Source organism: Gastrolobium bilobum, unplaced genomic scaffold (assembly GCF_033153095.1).
Source record: "Gastrolobium bilobum isolate Gb01-03AN ecotype WA unplaced genomic scaffold, APGP_CSIRO_Gbil_v1 utg7600, whole genome shotgun sequence".
NCBI lineage: Eukaryota > Viridiplantae > Streptophyta > Magnoliopsida > Fabales > Fabaceae > Gastrolobium > Gastrolobium bilobum.
The window spans coordinates 904,712-925,488 of NW_026897674.1; the positions used below are offsets into that span (position 1 = coordinate 904,712).

The 20,777-nt window shown below is 36.2% G+C and overlaps 1 protein-coding gene across 1 annotated transcript; it reads right to left on the minus strand.

Annotated features, from left to right (window-relative positions):
* Positions 1-1,118: 1,118 nt before the first annotated feature.
* On the minus strand, positions 1,119-19,177 carry LOC133309263 (CSC1-like protein HYP1). The gene is made up of 11 exons (XM_061510018.1): positions 19,127-19,177; positions 17,761-18,103; positions 17,148-17,297; positions 15,006-15,069; positions 14,684-14,893; positions 13,114-13,302; positions 12,076-12,374; positions 10,213-10,489; positions 8,559-8,834; positions 1,803-2,036; positions 1,119-1,363 (listed from the first exon to the last, which is right to left on the minus strand). The coding sequence occupies exons 2-11, from the start codon at positions 18,039-18,041 to the stop codon at positions 1,202-1,204; spliced, it is 2,142 nt and encodes a 713-aa protein (XP_061366002.1). The 5' UTR covers positions 18,042-18,103; positions 19,127-19,177; the 3' UTR covers positions 1,119-1,201.
* Positions 19,178-20,777: the final 1,600 nt, after the last annotated feature.

Sequence of the window (20,777 nt, forward strand, 5' to 3'; positions counted from 1 at the left end):
ACTAAGAAAGTAATTTAAAAGGATACTTTAAATCAAATTTGTCTATCTTATAAGGGTGCTCGTTTTGAGGTACAGATATGATGGTATCTTTCTTGACTCTAACGTTATTGATATAAATAATTGTTTCATGTTTCATCATACTTGACTACTTTTTATTACATGGTTGAGTATAACACTGTGTGATTAGCCGTTAATTAAACAAGTAATATTTAAGATGTCTAACATTCATTTAACCTTTCATTAAAAGTTGAACTCGACTCTGCTTGCTTTATATATCAAGTTAATGTACATTTGGAGTATAAATGTTTCGTGCTAGTTCAAAACATTAAAAATAAATAAGAGTTAAACTCAAACAATCTTAGAAACATAAATAGCCAAATTCTTTGGAAATATATTCTTTATAAAGTCAGAGAATCTATTATTTTGGGGTGATTCTACTCTCATAGTACAAACGACAAGCAAACCCACATCAGAAGGCGGCAATTGAAGAAAATATACCAAATGTACTTTTCCCAAATACAAATTACAATTTATATCAAGTATAAATTACCAGTTTAGTTTACTTCATTCTTTAGAATTTTTAGTTTCTATGTATATCTGTCATTTTAGCTGTAAATTCTTAAAATGGTCAAAACAAGTTAACACATAAAAGTTTACCTATTTATTGTTTTATACTAATTGAGATAAGCATGTAAAAAAAGAGTGATCTTCAGGTTGCAGGGTTGTTTATTTTCGTGTTTGGCAAGTCTACCATACTGAGTTAGAAAAAATAATTTTATGTAGTTACATAATTCTTTTCTCATTTGGTATAATATTTAATTGTAGTAATTATTATTAGAGATACGATATTTATTTAAAATATTTATGTAGCTATTGAGAATGCAGTTGCAAAATGACTGGAGTTCAAACATGTAATCTGATAAAATAAGTGCCAACAAACCAGGCCTTTCAATATCTCATACTGATATCAAAAGTCTCCATAATGGTTATAGGCATAAATTCTCAATTCTAACAACGTAAAAAAGAAAACAACAGACATGCAGCAGAAAGGACCATCAAATCAAAATTGAAAGGAAGTTATGAGTGGAAGGTGCAATGTTTTATACAAGCATCACAAACCATTTGCTGAACTCTCTAGGTTGTTAATTTTGGATTCTGAAATTCAGTATACAAACGAAGCTATAGGAAGCTAATTATCAACTTAAACTTCTGAGCTAACAAGTAGAGGAGACCTGTGACTACCAAGCCTTCCCGAATATTTGATTGGCATCAGAGCTGGATCATTATATGCATTGGTCAATTTATCATAAAATTCAGACATGTTAGGATCATTTTGGTCTTCTCTGTCCTTCTTGATCAAACACTGCAGCGGACATAATTTCATAAGAATGAAACAAGGTAAAAAGAAAAAAGGTAATAACTCAATTGAAAAATAATAATAATCAGCAATATATGCCACTTAGAACTCATGACCTATCGGTCACAAAGAAACAACTTTATCACTGTTCTAGACTCGCCTTCTTTGCAACTAATTAGTAACCAGGATTTGCAGAGAGTAACTACATTTTAAAGTGAGCTATGACCATCAATCAATCATGAACAGTTAAATGCCTACCGGGGGTTGCCAAAACAAAAAGTTTATCAGGGCATAAAAAAATTGTGTTAGTAATAATCACAACTTCACAATTAAATAAGAGAAGATGAAAAACATACGTACGAAAATAAGGGCAGATGAAAAGCATACAGACATCATAATCAAGAAAAGAATCAGATAAATTAGCATTAATTGTCAACCAACGTACTTCGGCAGGATAAGCCTTGAATATAGGAAAAAACCGTTTCTGACAGTACTCATTGAATAGAAGTGTGAGAATAGGAAGAGGAAGAGTCAAGCCAGATGCTAACGGAAGCTTCTTCAGCCCAAATATCCCAATTACTATAATGTGCATCAGCACCAATGAAAAAATTGTGTAGTTGTGCACTGTGGGCCAAAACTCTCCTCCAGTCTCGTACTTTGCCACATAAACATTTAACAGCTGTTACCGAAAGATATTTAAGATATCATTAGAATTATGGTAATCAAAAGAGAAAGAAATAATATTAACAATTTATCAGATACAGCGCGAAGCCTTCTTCCAATAATATTTTGCCTCCAGAATCATAACCAAAACCAAAATTAAATAATTTAAATTCATGGATTAAACTATAACCATTAATTTGGAAGTAAAGGATTGTATATTATTGAATTGTAGTAATAACTGTACAAGAGTTCCCTATTTAAAGAGACTAAAAGACCTAATGGACTAAGTCCAAAGACGCTTCTAGAGTATTCTAACTAATACAAATAATAAACAAATAATTCTAATATTTACAACATTAATTCTAATATTTACAACACTCCCCCTCAAATTGAGGAATAGATATTTATCATTTTCAGCTTGCTAGTAAACTCTTGAAACCTATTATTAGGAAGACCCTTAGTCAAGACATCAGCCAATTGACGACCAGAAGGAATATACGGAGTAGTGATCAGCCCACTGTCTAGTTTCTCTTTGATGAAGTGGCGGTCAATCTCAATATGTTTGGTTCGATCGTGTTGGACTGGATTGCGGGCTGTACAGATAGCTGGCTTGTTATCAAAGAGTAACTTCATAGATCCTTCACATCTCACCTTGAGATCATCGAGTATGATTTTCAGCCATAATAACTCACAGATGCCTTGGGCCATGGCCTGAAATTCTGCTTTTTAACTCGACCTAGCAACCACATTTTTCTTTTTACTTCTCCATGTTATTAGATTTCCACAGAGAAACATACAATAGCCCGAAGTAAGCCGTCGGTTAGTTATAGATCCAGCATAATCGGCATCTGTATACACTTCTAAGGATAGGTTTCCTCCTCTCTGGAATAATAGTCCTCTGCCTGGTGTGCCTTTTAGATATTGGAGAATCCTATCCACTGCTTGCAAGTGTTTTTCCCTCGGATTATGCATAAATTGGCTAACAATATTGACTGCATAAGCTACACAGGTCTAGCATGAGCCAGATATATCAATCTTCTCACCATTCGTTGATACTGTCTTTTGTCAACCGGAGGGCTGTCATTTTCCCTACCTAGTTTGTGATTCTGCTCAATCGGAGTACTGGAAGGTTTACACCCAAGTTTTCCTGCTTCTTTAAGGAGATGAAGAATATACTTTCGTTGAAAAATAAAGATCATCTTCTTCGAATGGGCAACTTCTATCTTAAGAAAATATCTAAGTTTTCCTAGATCTTTAACTTCAAATTTAGAAGTCAGTCTTTCTTGCAGAGCACATTTCTCACCTACATCATCCACTGTTATAATAATGTCATCAACATAAACTAGAAGGATAGTGAGCTTGCCTTATTGAGAATGTTTAAAGAAGAGTGTGTGATCTCCTTGACTTTGCTTGTATCCCAATGAAACCATAACCTTGGTTAATCTTCCAAACCAAGCATGTGGGGATTGCTTCAAGTCATACAACGCCTTCTTTGATTTGCAAACTTTATTATCTCCATTTGTAAAGTCAAATCCTTGTGAGATCTCCATGTAAACCAAGCAGTAAAGGACAATAGAACTCTTACAATGTTCATTTTGGCCACTGGAGCAAATGTTTCTTCGTAACCAATGTCATAGGTCTGCGTGTACCCTTGGATACTAATCAAGCCTTATACCTCTCAAGAGTCCTATCAGAATTATACTTCAGAGTATACACTCATCTACACCCTACTGCCTTTTTTCCGTTTGGCCTGTCAATGACTTCCCATGTATTATTCTTCTCTAAAGCATTCATCTCGTCACGTATGGCTTGAACCCAATTATCATCCTTTAATGCTTCATGCACTGATATCGGGGTTGAAATGGAGTCAAGTGCTGTAAGAAAACTTCTATGTTGCATAGAAAGATTCTTAGAGGAGACAAAATGAGAGATAGGGTGTTGGGTACAAGACCTTTTCCCTTTCCTTATGTAACGCCTGGCAACTTGCAAGGATCAACGACTGTCCCCACACACTAACACGAGACTTTTCAGCGTGCTTTGTCATCACTCGCACACTTCCCGGGAAAACTTCCCAGGAGGTCACCCATCCCTGAATTGCTCCAAGTCAAGCACGCTTAACTGTGGAGTTCTTCCGATCCGGGCTACCGAAAAGTAGATGCATCTTGTTAGTATAGGTAGTACCAATTAATTCTTATAAGCCATTCCCAACTGTGCCGTCCCATACCAGCACAGTCTCTGGAATCCCTCTCTTTCGGGTGTTGATTCGATTCATTCATGTACCCCCGTCCCTAGAAGTCTGCCAGGAGCCGCTCCTTGTCCGTGCCCTTGCGCACCGGCGATCACTCCCCGCCCTCGTCAGCACCCGGGATGTTACATGCCCACCAGCTTCCGCCTGGTTCGTCCTCGAACCACACCATACTGGATGAGAGGCCCTGCTCTGATACCACTTGTAACGGCTGGCAACTTGCAAGGATCAACGACTGTCCCCACACACTAACACGAGACTTTTCAGCGTGCTTTGTCCTCACTCGCACACTTCCCGGGAAAACTTTCTAGGAGGTCACCCATCCCTGAATTGCTCTAAGTCAAGCACGCTTAACTGTGGAGTTCTTCCGATCCGGGCTACCGAAAAGTAGATGCATCTTGTTAGTATAGGTAGTACCAATTAATTCTTATAAGCCATTCCCAACTGTACCGTCCCATACCAGCACAGTCTCTGGAATCCCACTCTATCGGGTGTTGATTCAATTCATTCATGTACCCCCGTCCCTAGAAGCCTGCCAGGAGCCGCTCCTTGTCCGTGCCCTTGCGCACCGGCGATCACTCCCCGCCCTCGTCAGCGCCCGGGATGTTACATGCCCACCAGCTTCTGCCTGGTTCGTCCTCGAACCACACCGTACTGGATGAGAGGCCCTGCTCTGATACCACTTGTAACGCCTGGCAACTTGCAAGGATCAACGACTGTCCCCACACACTAACACGAGACTTTTCAGTGTGCTTTGTCCTCACTCGCACACTTCCCGGGAAAACTTCCCAGGAGGTCACCCATCCCTGAATTGCTCCAAGTCAAGCACGCTTAACTGTGGAGTTCTTCCGATCCGGGCTACCGAAAAGTAGATGCATCTTGTTAGTATAGGTAGTACCAATTAATTCTTATAAGCCATTCCCAACTGTACCGTCCCATACCAGCACAGTATCTGGAATCCCTCTCTATCGGGTGTTGATTCGATTCATTCATGTACCCCCGTCCCTAGAAGCCTGCCAGGAGCCGCTCCTTGTCCGTGCCCTTGCGCACCGGCTATCACTCCCCGCCCTCGTCAGCGCCCGGGATGTTACACCTTATAGCAAAGTTAAGTCATCAGAATTAATATCAGGCCAGTAATAGAAGAGGTAGTGCATTTAGTACTTACCAGTGGTTCAGGCGATTGCAATTGCTGGTGGAGCAGTGTGGGTTGTTTCTTCCTTTGGTACAGTAGTTCGGGTATCCCAACTTTGCGTACTTTCTGTCGATCGATAGGAGGCATGTCACATGAAGTATCAGAAGGACTCTCAACTTCGTTAACTAAGACTTCTTTCTTGTTATCAACTTCTGGAGCATCTGGGGAAGTAAAGACTGACTGAAGAGGTATGGTTAATGGTAAAGAAGGCTCAAACTCAAAGGAGAAAATGGACAAAGCTTCTAACTTATTCTCCCCTTGAAGCCGAGGATGAGGGAAATATGACTCAGATTCATGGAAAGTGACATCCATGGAGACAAAAAACTTATGACTTGGAGGATGATAACATTTGTACCCCTTCTTGTCTGGAGCATAATCAAGGAAGATACATTTAAGAGCTCGAGGGTCCAATTTGCTCCGATGTTATTTATGAATATGAATGAAGGCAATACACCCAAAGACTCGAGATTGAAGGCTCTGCGTGATTGGAATAGAAGGAAAGAAGGATATCATGGAATGAACAGGACTGACATGAACAAGCACTTGGGAGGGTAAGCAGTTGATCAAATAAGCTACTGATAATATGACTTCTCCCCAATAAGAGCTGGGAACATATGTCTGAAAAGGTAATGCTCTGGTTACTTCAAGCAAGTGACAATTTTTTCTTTCAGCAACCCCGTTTTGTTGAGGGGTGTCTACACATGGGAGCTCATGAATCATACCCTTATAAGAAATGAATTGTGACAGTCGCTGGTTAACATACTTCGTACCATTGTCAGATCTAAATCGCTTAATGCTTTTACCAAATTGTGTCTCGATCATGTGATAAAACCGAATAAACAATTCTGGTACTTCTGACTTGTCTTTCATCAACAATATCCACGTCACTCGAGTGCAATCATCAATAAAAGAGACAAATCACCTAGCACTTGAAATGCTATGCACTTTAGAAGGGCCCCAAACATCGGAAAGGATAATAGTAAATGGCTCAATACTTTTTATTGAACTTGAAAGAAAAGGCACACGGTGGTGTTTTGCAAGCTCACAAACATCATAATGGAAGGAGTCAATTGACTGATTCAGAAACAAAGAAGGAAACATTGACTTCAATAGGCTAAATGACGGATGCCCCAGGCGCAAGTACAACCCACCCGGCTCCTTAGCAACTCCAACCGTCCTCCGCGTGGTGAGATCCTGAATAACACAATGGTTAGGAAAAAAGATGACAGCACAATTCATGTCAGTTGTAAGCTCATAAGTGGAGATAAGATTAGTGAAGAGCTGAGGAACATGAAAAACATTTTTTAAAAGCAAGAAAGGTTGAATTTGAATGTTACCATAATCCATAACAGATTTGTGGGATCCATCAGCTACAACTATAGTATGAATACCACTAGTTGGGTGATATGAAAGAAACAGATCAGCTAGACAAGTCATATGCTCAGTTGCACCAGAATCCATAATCCATGAATTTTCGAAATCAGTGCAAGAAGCAATAAGAAACGTAGGTGTGATCTTACCAAACATAGCAAAGGAACAAGTCTCCATGGATGAAAAGAGAATAAGGCAGCACAAAAAAGAGTGAAAATAATTACCAATAAGCCTTTGAACGTCCCAAGTAGTAACAAGTAAGCCAGATCTGATCAAAGAAGTCTTGAGAGACCAAAAAAGATTCGATTTTTATGGCGAGATCGAAGACCCACTTCTGGAAAAGGTGTCTGATCAAGCAGGAAAGGACAGATCTGGAACCGGGAAGGCAAGGCGAGGCGAACCGTGGTGGTCCGAGGCAAAACGACGACGGCACGCGCCGGGAAAGTGGTGGCGCGTGAGTCCTATGTGCAAAGAATGCAGGTGGCGCATGAGGGCGCGTGTGGTCTCAGGCGGCGGTGGGCTTTTCACAGCAGGGTCGCCCGAATGTTGCGATGTTCTCTATGACTGATTAGAGCTCAAAAGGTCGACGAAACAGTGTTTTCCGGTGAGATCAGGTGCGGTTTGGGTATTTTGGGGGCTGTTTGGTTCGTTTTGTGACTGGGAAACGTACGTAAATGGATAGATTTGGGAAAAAGGAGCCCAAAAGCGGTCCTCTCGGTCCAAAAGGTCTCTGGAAAAATTTTCCAGTGGCGGGTGGTGGCTGCGAGAGGCAAACAAATAGGGTTCCGCTCTAAAGGCGGCAGTCGCAGAAGCAGAGCCCTCAGAATCGAGAGCTCTGATACCAAATTGGAAGTAAAAGATTGTATATTATTGAATTGTAGTAATAGTTGTACAAGAGTTCTCTATTTAAAGAGACTGAAAGATCTAATGGGCTAAGCTCAAAGACGCTTCTAGATTATTCTAGCTAATACAAATAATAAACAAATAATTCTAATATTTACAACATTAATTCTAATATTTACATGCAAACATCACATAATTTTTTTCAGTCTTTATGCAGGGGTTAGAAGACTGAGGGTGGGGAAATTAGTCGACGAAATACTTGGTTGATACACACACATAGTACCCAGACAATCATTTTCTCCTAGAATAGTCTCATTTGAAATCTGTCCCATTAAAGAACATAAATGTTTAAGAGCAACTGATTAACCAATAATGATTTCACAAGATAATCTTTTGAAACAAATAGTTCTGTTCTAAAATATCATCTTGTCCCCATTTTGCATTCCCAAAAAAAAAAAAAGAAAAAAAAAAAAACCCTTTATCTCATTGATCCATTGTATACAGTCCATATTGAAGAAGGAAAAGAAATATGTTGTACAGTGACCAAGAGTGAAAAGGACCAAAGAGAATCCAGAAAGCCTCAAACAATTAAAGTTCAGAATATTGCATTAAAACTTTTCCCACCCTCTTGCTACCAAAATAAAAAAGAAACAGCAATAAGTTTCTTAATTACTACAGCTTAAGACCAAATGTATGACAAACATTCATATGATCATTTGATAACATTTATTTGCATCTCTAAATCACCAACTTAAGTGAGGGAGCACTTTTCATAAACAAGTAATCAGCTTGCCATGTTACATTACAAGTACAAATGCATATTCTACAATAAAAAAAGGGAAGATAAATGTATATACTGAAAAGGAACCAAAAAACAATTTGCAAACCTGGTTGCGGTAAATGATGTATCCCAAACAGAAGTAGACCAAGAGAAATGGCAGTATCAGAGGAGCAAGGATGAAGTATGTTATACCAAGAAGACCAAAGAAAAGAATTCTAGGAATTTCGCTGTGGTAAGGAATTGACGGTGCCTCAAAGTCATCATCACTATCTCTAACAAAAATTCTATTTATATAATTGTAAAAAAGTGGAAACAATTGAAAGAGTTCTGAAGCTATAGTGGTCCATCCGAATGTCACAACATATGCCATGAAGAATGATGCCTGCATCAAATATGAAGTATAAAATGTGAATTGCCTATCCTCCAATTCATGCGATAATATGTTATGCAGACAATAAAAGGATTTGTTTCCTGCAAGTAAATACTTGTAATGCGAAGTGGCAGTAAATAAAAGAACTGTTTATGGACAAATGAAAAGAAAAAAAAAAAAAGGAGACAAAGGTGCCCAAAATCGAAAGAAAGCAGTCCAATCTCAACAAATCAGAAATAGAAATCCCAGAATAATATAAGACCAGTAAAAAAAATATAAAAAAATTATTTTCCATAACATGTGCAGGGGAAAATAGTTGCTCCATCAAAACACATAGAGGACAGAATAAATTGTGGATATTGTCACAAAATTTTATTCTCCTTATTCTTACAAGAACTTGAGCGCGAGCCTTGGAGCAAGGTAAGGTAGTTTCTTTGTGAACAGAAGAAGGTCACAAGTTTTTAGTTAAGGAAATAGTCTTTTTACAAAAATATAAAGATAAGGCCATGCACAATCGACCCTCATCCCTACCCTCAAAAAGTCGGGCAGTCTTATGCATTTAGATTTGCCTTTTATTTTTATCCAACTCTTCATTAATCGTATAAAAATAAACTGCAACAAACTGAAAGGGCATGATGAAATGAAATACTTTCAAAGTTTGGTTGCAAATAAATGTCTCTTGATTGTCTCAGATATCAAGAATTCACTTTATCTACATTAGAGCGTATAAAGTTGTTGCTTTAGGTGGGCAAGTTAAGAAAGATTGTGATTCAAATATGTCAGCACATTACTATTTGTAAAAGCAAGTTTACTATGCTTATTTTTTGTTCTCTGTGGATGACCAAGCGCATTAGTGTGTCTTCAAAAATATTTTAACCTTCTGTGGTAGCTTAGCTCAGAGTAAAAGCTGCCAAAAGGCACTTAGACAAGGTACTTATTCAATGGTATGTTAGAGTCAACACACTATATGCACAGACCTTTGTACTTCTTAGTGAAAAAGTTCATGGCCAGGTTAGCTTAATAATCTTCTGCTTCTTGTAAACCCTAATAAAAGCCTTTTAAAAATGTCTAGTTCCAAAACAATCAGATTCAATAGAAAGTTGCAGAGAACAAGCTGGATATAATACTACATCTTTGCATTTCTTTGACAAAATGACTGCTCTCAACGTTCAATTTGTCAATTATGCTAAAAATTATTCAGCTATTAAACTGGTTGAGATATTATATGATACTTCATTTTGAAAACAAGACCTTCGGGACATAGGCATGCATACATGGAATATTAAAAAAGAGACAGAGAACAGAAAAACACCAAATCATTGAAACTCATCTTCATTTATAAAATATTGCAGAAATTTGTGTAACTTGCAAAAAAAGTCATTGTTCTCACCTGTGCTGGTACAGCTTCAGCTAGTACTCTGGGAAACTCTCTGGGCTCAAGAAAGATAGTCAATCGATAGAGAGCTGATCCTGATAGTACATTTGCAAAGAAAATGTTCCATATGGTAAACCACAATACTTTAGTGCATGCACTTTTTTGTATCTGACTCCATGAGATGTATCCTTGCAAGGACGAAAGCATAATCATAATAGGTGGCACAAAGGAAAGAGAAACCTGAAGAATCTGAATGGGAAGGAACCCTGTTATAACTTGGCTCACAACTGCCCTGCAAACAAATATTAGGAAACTCTACTTCAGTTGCAAATTAATGGAAAGGGTGTCAGTGCTACTGATTAAGCAACAAACTATATTTTCAACTTGCAATTGCAAACTCAACAAGTCAACTTCTTGGGAAAAGAAAAGAAAAGTATTTATGTACATAAAACCATACAACACAGATTTGTGGGCCTATACATTACAAACACGAATATATTAGCTGTTGTATTAGATTTAGAAAGATTCCAAGTAGGATGAAGTATTGGAAGAAAGATAAACAGCCAATTCTCGGGGAAGAAGCTTTGCATGATAATACGAGTCATCTGGTGAAAATATTAGGTAGGAGATAACTTTGATGATAACTTCATCCAGATAAAAACTAAAAAAGGTTTGTCATTGCAACCGAGAGAACCATATAATTCAACTTTAGGAAATGCCAAACTGTAACAATACTACTAAGCTTATTTTTCTTTCATTTCAAGTGAGATTTTAAGGATTCATTCTATTCTACCTTTTAAGAACCACACCAGCAGAAGAGAATTAGAGGGAACAAAATTCAAAAAGACTGGTTTCCGTTCACTTTTCTCCTATATAAAATAAGAAAAATGAGGAAAACTACAAAGAGAGTGATGAGATTAGATGACTCCCTGGTCAGAGAAAATAATTAAAAACAGTAAAAACATGCAACAATTTTGCATACAAGAGAGGGAAACTCCTTTGAGATAAACTATGCACAGAATCTTAAAACCAGAGCTAGAATATTTACATGGAAAATTTAGGTCATATCTCTAGTCACAGTAATGTATTACATGCATTCGTGTAGGAAGGAAATTTTTGCTTTAAAAGGTGGAAATGGGAAGAAATCCTTCCTTCTTTCCCTCTCAAATCCTTCCTCAACACGATCATGAATGCTCTGATAACATATCAAGAACCATATCATTGTTAAGTGCAAGCCCATGAATGATTTTTAACTCATGATAACATCCTTCAAATTTATCAAATCAAACAAAGGAAGCATATAATCTTTCCATTTTTTTTCTCATTCTTTCGTTCCAACCCCATACAACCAGTCAAGAGTTTCCATGTTTATACCATGCTTTAATCAAAAAAGATGCTTGAAACAAATATAATGTCATTTTACACACAATCATAATAAATATAGATTACGAATCCTAGTTTCCTGCTTCTTACAAAAATAGTATAATCTTATATAGAGAAGTATTTTTTTATTTTCTTTTGACGAAAGTAGACTTTAATAGAAGACAGGAAATACAAAGCCGGAGGAACAAGAGTGATACTAAAACAGAAAATCCAGAAAAGCATCAGCCCTAGAGAGAGCTCCAATCCCTTTGAATATAATATGAAGAAATTCACTACAAAAAACCATGAGCACAGAGCCACGAAGAGGTTAGAAAAACAAGTCTATTCAAAGATGTGAATTTAAATTTGGACTGAAAATTCGTGCTTACATTTGGGCTGAAAGCAATTCTCATTTCTCATGTAATGCAAATGCACGTGTGCTTATATATTGATCTGATTCTCTAAAATGCTTAAGTAGAGGAAGATAAAATTCATCAGTTAATAATTCCAACTTACATTCTAAGTATGCCCCTCAAAGAAGGGAACATGGTTTCCAACTGATCAAGATGGGTAAGACCTTGTACTAGTGCAACTGGGATTAAAAATAGAATTGTAAGAGCATTGCAGGCAACAAAAGCCACCAGCTTGCTGATCCATCTTCTAATGAATGTGACAGAAAAGAAAGGCCAATAAACATCATGAGGTTCCGGCGCTTGCTCAGTAATCCAGTCTGTGGGATTGACACCTTCTTGAATCTTTAAAGCTATTGCAGCACCAAATCGTGACTTAAATGAGACAAAGGCAGCTGGGACTTCCTTTTAAATTGAAAGTAGTTATTAAACAAGTGGATGTATTAGATATTCAACTTAACCATGTACAAAACTTTTCAAAATACAAATCTAGTAGTCAACAGATAATTTAATGAAGAAAACAAAGGTTTTTTAAAATCAAACAAAGTCTGATTGCACTGACTAATTTGTCTATACTTGTTTTAAGTTCGGTGTTGAGTAATAAACAAGTAGATTAAATCTTATTTTCTGCCAAAACAAAGAAAGTTTTTCGGTTCAGCATATGGTTGACAGTTTTGGAAATTCATTGCCGCATACCCAAACCAAATACTTTTTTAAGGTTTTTTTATTTGTCTTTTACTTTCTTTTGGACAAATTTGGGGTAAATATTTTACTTAAACTATTGACTTAACTTCCCCCTAGATGAAGACTCCACGTGAGTGCTCTTCCCAATCTTCTGATATTCATTCCATCCTCAATTACTTTATTTTGATATTTTACTATTTAAAACACACTAATGATTTGATTTTGATTATGAACAGAACAATTTGCGACTTTGGGTTACATTTTCATTTACTGATGATTTGATTTAAATTGAGTAATTAAAAGGATAATCTAATGATTTTAAACCAATGATTTACTAATGATTTTGCTTTGTTGTTAGATAGGGTGTAAACCAAGCCAGATATTAAATAGCCTTATATCTCAAGTCTCGAAGGTTATTATTATTAATGCCTACACAATAGACATGATAGTTATTAGTTACCTTTCCTGCCACTGAAGACTGTTCTATTCTCACATTATCCGCAATGTCTCCCAATGTCTTTTCATAATGATCTAACATATCAACTTTATGCCCAAAAAGTCCAAAACATCCATCACGTCTATGCCTTTGAGGAGCGTTATTTTTATGTTTCAGTTGGGTAAGCCTTTTGTATAGTCTCTCTGCATCAGTCTACAAGGAATACAATATTAACAGTCAAAAGCACAATATAGGTAACATTGGAAGAAATAATTGAAGTTAGGTACAACCATATATTTCTAAGTTCAAATTTTCGCAAAGATACGCAATGACTGATTCAAACCCAAACCCACCTCCGTGCCTCTAAAAAATAATGGATAAATTTTTTTAAAAGAAAGAACAAAGCTATTTATGGGAAGCCTGGCAAACATCAATAAACCTAAAAATAAACCTAAAAGCTTCAGGTAGGATTCATGGAAAGCCTGTCCCAACAAACCTATAAGTGGGATGCATAACACCATTGCGTAAAACAAGTAGAAGTTAAATATGAAGGGAAAGTCAAGTCTAACTAAATATGCAGTCTAACATATACATGATCAGGTATTTTTGGCATTGTGAGAAGAAACATTATAAGTGGGAACTGAGAAAGAAACTAAATATTGTATATAACGTAGTTTAAGATCATTTATGTATTGTCTAGGCTATTTCAAATGTTTTCCTTAGGGTCTTATATCGACCCATTTCAGAAGTAGAAAGGAAAATATAGGTGCTTCGAAATTCTGCTCTCCTTGCAGATATTTGGTGTATTTTGTTGGAGTATGAATTTTTTAAATAGGCTTGTTTTCTTGACCTCTTTGTGGGTTTCAGCTCATGTGTTCTAAGGGAGTTTATTTATCCAATATGCAAAGGGAATGGTATTCTCTCACTAGGAGTTGTTCTTTTTATCTGTTTTTCTGTTCTAGTTGTTTTCTTTAATTTTAGGAGTCCTGATCTTCCATCATCGCACTTCTCTCTTAATGGATTATAGATATTCAGAATATTACTGATACGGTCCAGCCCATGAAGACTTATAAAAGGGATAAAGCTAGGAAGAGTTGTGTCCCTTTGGTTGTTTCAGGGCTGCCACATCAGCATAATGCTGTTCCTTAAAATACCCCGTAACAGAATGCAAGGCAGTTATGGCATGGTGCATGGAAGGAGGATAGTTAAAGAGGGAAAGGCACGCGAAGAGGGTCATCTGGAATATTGCTTCATCTGGAAGAGAGTGGAGCCTCTCATATTTGCTTCACACTAACTTTCTGCAATTTTATTTTCGTTCTGTTAGTTTCAGAATTGAAGTAGTACTTTCAGCTTATTTTTTCCAATTTGTGAACATCAGTATGTATGAAGACTTGGTTAATGTTGAATTGGAGAAAACTAATACAAGTCTCTGTTGAATTCTGTTTTAATTTCTTTCTTACTGAACTCTGAACCTATCATATACATTTTCAGGATTAAGAATTCGAGCCACCACAGCACAGCAATAAACAATGAAAAATTAAGCAAATGTCAAGGGAAAATATTGAATCAATTAAAACTCAAGAAAAATGCTTACAATTAGAATTTGAAGTTTGCTGCTCCGGCGGACAACCGAATGTGAAAGATAAATAGAAGGGTGATACTCCATGAAGAAGCGTTCAACAGCATCATTACAGTTGCTTCCAGGTGGAACAGGAATACCTCGTACTAATATAGTAAACTGATGAGGCTCGGGCTTGGATGAATAGAAGCAAGCAATTCTTTTTGATGAAATATACTCATACTCCTGCATAGGGTATTAACATCAATCATGGAATTCAATCACTATCTTTATAGCTTAATAGAACAGGAAAAATCTGACAGCATTGACAAAGCAAACTTGAACAATTATAACTTACATAATAAAGAAGAATGCAGACAACTCCAGTGAAAACATATGCAGCGCAAAAATGGATCCATAACCTTGAGAAAGGCCAAATCTAGCGATCAGAGTTCCCATGTTATAACTTACATACAAATCAAGTACTGAGAATCAAATTTTAAGAACACTCATGAAAAAATCTTTCATTCACACAAGTCGATGTGATTACAATAGCAGACAAATAAAATTTTGCCATCAGTGTTAGGATGGATTTGCATTATTTGGGGAAGAGCATAAGTACTTAAAATCTAGGACTTCACAATGTAAATGCATGACAATAGTAAATCAGTCTTATCATTCTTCTCAGAACTTCCTCTCCGTTCAGGGGAGGAACAGAGAGATCTGATGAAGATTTGAAACCACAATGGTAAACATTTAATGGAGAAATGAAAAAGCAAATGGGGAGTTAACTGTTGAACATAACCAGCAACCCAATGTCATTCAATGAAAATTATTTGGCACAAAATGGAGGGGTGAACCAACTGGTATGTATCATAGTATTAGATAATAAAATCAGTATACTTTGAGAATTGAAAACAATAAACCATAGAAAACAGTAATTATACCTATGAGATTATAAACCTAACGCTCTTGATACCCCAGTCTTGAAACACATTATGTTTAGCCATCAGAAAAGCTTAGAAGTGGCTGTTAAATAAGCATGATGCACCTAGAAGTTTTCACCTTGGAGCACTTAGTGATAGAGATGAACAGCTCATTCCTAATTTCTTTCAATGATTTCTTTCTAAGACTTATGCAAAACAATTTTTTTTTAAAAATGCTCAAAGGCAATTGGGAAGAGAAAAGTGGAGACAAGGGAGTAAATCAATTTATTTAGATATTTTGCAGTGGACAATCATGGTGCTGAAACTCCAAATATCAATTAGGTTTTCGTTTCAAAATTTCAAATTGTACAAGATTCAAAGATGAAGCTCTCCATAACGAACAACCTCCCATAAAGTTGGCAGACTGTACCAGAAACTGTGATGAGTCTATATATTAGTTAAAATGTTGATATATTTAATTCATCTTGTTCCGGATGGCCCAACGCCATATGGCCCAGTGGCCTAAGCCCAAACCCTTTTCCCTTATCCACGTCAGCCCTACCAACCCTCCAGCCTCTCTGCCCCCAAAGCGACTGCACTCCCTAGGTGAGACCCCAAAATGTCTCACCTTGGGATTCTAACTCCCTGGGAGACCGCCCCAAACAATATAAGTAGTAACCACCCCATCGTCATACGCTGACATCGCCAGGCATAGGGGCTGCATCACTGCTATCATAGCAGTGTCAGTCACCCCTAACTGATCCCAAGGAGGGTTGACCCCCTCTCACCAACCCACACAGGATCGACATCTCCTTCCCCTATAAATACCCCTCTCCACACACAAGGAGAGGCATCTTATGTATCGTTATTCTGCCCATATTCCTTGAGTCACATACACACATTCCCCCCCCCCCCCCCAATTATCACCCGATAGTATTCATACTTGGGACAGTCCCTCTTAGCTTGGTCTTTATCTCTGCTAGAGGTACAACCCATACAGTGACTCATCCCAGAAGGGAACATAGTGGGCTTATAGATCCCAACAGTACACATCTCAATTACCTGGTAACTACAAACAAGATTATCAATTTATGCCCAGTGGCAAAGACTACTCCAAGTCTCAAATATATATTGGAAGTATTATAAACAAACAGCAGTAGGTTAAAAGAACATATTCCATCAGATGTACTCCATAAGATAGTCACTTAATGTTCATTTTATGGAAAACATCCATAACTGGCTGGTTTCACACTTTTTAAGCACTCAGATCCTGCCATGAAAGTGAGAAGAAATTGAAGGAAGAGCATACTTTGATGTAATTCACTTAGAGATAGTAATAACATAACATATGTCTGTTCTTCTGTTAAACTCATTGCAAAGCATATCCCAACAATTCATATAAATATAACAGAGACTTTACATATTAAATGCAGTTCATCAATTTAAGAAAATGAGACTTTTCGAATTCAATGTCAAAATAGAACCAATAAATTAGCATTTCATATATGTATTGTTATTTATCATGAATAAATAATATACAAAGAGTTAAGACCACCTTGATCAATAATATTCACCTGTTTGAACCATTGTTAACATTGGAAATACTGAAGGAATCCAAAGACTTGTTTTGAAAATCAGAATCATCACGAATCTGACTCCCCATATAATTAATTGGAAGAAGAAAGAGTATCCCAACAATTCCACCAAAAGTAAATACTTTTAAACTGCACAATACCACAAAAAGAAGGGAAACAATCAGCTAAACAGTGTAAGTGCCCTTCAAGCAACAAACAGGAAGGTGACAGAAAATAGAAAGACTGATATGCATTTTAAAGAAATGCAGATAGAAAAGTAGTCAGTGGTTACAGATGGACATATTGTATCATATTGACAACAATGTTGAAATCTACTCCAAGTTAACAAATGAGCACACATCGAATTGAATTTACAACAGCGTAAAACCGATAACAAAGGAAGTCTTGTTGTGATGCAGAAACCACCTATGAATATTTACATATATGTAAGCATATATGAACATGTATAAACATAGATCCTTGATACACAGAATGCAGGAATATCTATCAAAGTGAGTAAAATAGGATTGTTAGCCAATAGAATATATTTGAGTTTAATAAGAAATTACATGATACTTCTCTAAACTTAGAATCAATTAATAACTTTAATCACCTAAAGACAAATATGCGCATGAAGACAAAAGCATCTAAGCCTGAAGTTGATAAAAATTCGTCTTCAGAGAGCTCCCATGCTTTTCTCACCCAACCAGCAGTAGGTAACAACCGTTCCAAGTTAAATTGACCACCCTCTTGAAAATTTCCTTCAGCAACTAAGCGTGGTGCATAGACAGCAATATTACCAGGCTGCTTCCTCAATATAGAGTATAAAGCGACAAATAGAAAACATAGGCTAAGGTTAATTCCAACTGAAGTTAGAAGAGCAGAAAGAATCATTATTGAGATCTGGTTCAAAACCAGCAGATCAACTCTTTGCACCCGGTAATGCAACTGTAGTCCTGAAATCAAATAGAATCGAACTCTCAATAGTTGAATCTGAATAAGGAATCTACCATTAATACATAATCTGGGACAGAATTCATATAAAGATTCTTTGTAATTACATACATGATATGAAAACTATTGTTAAATTATATTCCAGGATAGCAAGAATTATTATAATAGGATAATGACTATGTCAGTTGGTTTCTACTTGGTGTAAAGTACATGGTCTTTTTAAAGAGGTTTCCCTTACAGATATGTTGAGGGATTGAGTAACTTTACTACATTAAAAATTTTCTTTGTTCTTGGTTGTTTGTTTTTATTTTTTATTTTAAGGAAGATTTTTTATCCTCATAACTCTTTGTAATCATCTTCTCTTTGTTTTAATGCATTTCTTCTTTTATCAAAAAAGAAAAAAAATGACTATGAGAATTTGAAAATCATTAATATTTCCAAGGCTTAGCTTTGGACTCCACTACTCATCGTATTTGGTTTGATTGATGATGAACATAACGTGAAGATTCATATTATGGTATTACTGAGGAAAGTCTTTATCTAAATATTGCTGCTTCTTATCTAGGACAATTAGCAATAATCTTTCCGTAGACATTCGAGAATCTGTTTCATATAGCTTGGCAAGAAAATTTTAAGGTTGAGTAAAGGATAATCATTTACATATCCACCTAGCAAAAATCAGAGAGCGCCCTGCTCACTTCAGCTTACGGTAATAAAGAATAAATACAGTCTCGAAAAGATCATAGGTGAGTGAATAGTAGAATATGAATGCAAAAACATTGAACTCAAGCTTATGTGAATGTTCTTATATTGCATCACGCCATCATCAACTTTTGAGCCTATACAGTACACATTACGTAAGCAATACAATGGAGACTGATTTATTATATAATTTTTACTTGTATTTTACACATCCCTAAAATTATTAAGATGAAAATATAGAATATGAAAATACCAAATCAGAATGACTCAATGAGCATTATAGATGACCTTAAACAGAAAATAACGTTTATTATGATACAAACCCCAGAGTTCCTCCCTTCTTTTATCATTTCCATCTGTACGCTCCCATTCTAGCATCTTTAGAACTTTCCATCAATTCACATCCAAATGTAGAACTGTATAACGTTGATACAAGATAGCAGTTTCAGATTTCAACAGTTATGCTCAGATATATTGACAGATCAATGAAACGGATCAACATCCAAAAATTCCGTTAAAAAAAATAAGATAGAATTTCCAACAAAACACCTAAATTGTAACCATGCAATTTGGCGTAAAGGATACGTTGCTTCACAAATCTGTCAAGAATATATATATATACATATACACATACTATAGCTGAATTGGTAGATTCATAACGAAACAAAGATAATATAGTGTGAGACCAAATGATAGAAATTGAAAAGTTTGTTGAGAGAGAGAGAGAGAGAACCTGGTTATGAAGCAGGAGGACAGAGAAGCATAATTGAGTACACAGTTGCATGCAAAAAATGAATGATAAAAATACAAGGAAGGAATTTGCTTGTGAATATGATCATGGGGCCCAACAAATAAAATAAAATGCCGAGTTTCTTCTCCCTCATTTCCTGGTGGCGAACTTGAAACCCACGTCCACGTGTTATTGCCCCGTTTGTTTAGTTCGGAAAGCTTCATCATCTTTTTTATTAAATATTGAAAGGCGGTAATGATTCTACACTACATAAGTTATCTATATTTGCTTCTAAAATAATGTTATTTTGCGTTGAAAAATTAAAAAATTATAATGAAAAAGACTTTTATAATCCTAGAATAAATAATAATTACAAAATTACTTTTATTTTCGCTTTAAAACGATGTTGTTTTGAACTCAATATAAATAAATTATCTGCATTTACAATTAAAAAAAACCCATATTGAAAAGCCAATTTGAAAGGACTTCTTAATTCTTATGTGTTATTCTTCTCATGAATTTTTTTAAAAGTTAAAATTATTTTATGTCTAAAAAATATTTTATTTTGGACTCATATGATTAGCTACACGGCCAAGAGATCATGCATTTTTTTTTTTGGTAACAAGAGATCATCCATTTTATTCATTATAAGGTAGGGATAAGTTATTCTGCCGACTCCCATTTTGCCTACCTGCTTACTCCTTTGATTACTGTTCGATTACAATCTAATCCAACGGTCTATATTTGCCAAATATAATAAACCTTTTTTCCCCTTTTTTTCTCCTCACTTTCTCTCTCCTCCCCAACCAAGATTGAAAAATTCCCGTAGCCAAAATCATTGATATTTTTCTATCGCTAGGTTATTCTGCCTGCTTGGTTATTTTTGCTATCAATATACTACCAAAATATACTACAATCTCATCCTGCTAGGTTTTTTTTGCTATCGCTGCATATTCGGTATCGAGCTATCGCTAGTTCTTTGGCTGGGAAAACCGTGGGCATTTCTTGAAGAATCTTATTTGCGTTTCATAATATTTTATGAATAATAGCCTTAAAAGAAATGTAGTTTGTGAATCCCTAATTACCCAATTCTTTGATATATTGCTCCCAATTTCGCGAAGCTCTCGATTCAAACTGGATGAGAAGTTGAGTTCTTTGATATATTTTCAAAACCATTAATCCATACACGATAATAGTGGATTAATTCAAAGGAACGGATTCAAGGACAGATTCGTCGAGAAAGA

Coding starts and splice junctions, on each gene's coding strand:
- LOC133309263 (XM_061510018.1), bottom strand. CDS start 18,041: ATGATTCTTTCTGCTCTTCTAACTTCAGTTGGAATTAACCTTAGCCTA. Junction 13,303..14,683: donor GCAAACTTCAAATTCTAATT/GTAAGCATTTTT, acceptor TATTCCTTGTAG/ACTGATGCAGAGAGACTATA. Junction 8,835..10,212: donor CTGAAGCTGTACCAGCACAG/GTGAGAACAATG, acceptor TATTTGATGCAG/GCATCATTCTTCATGGCATA.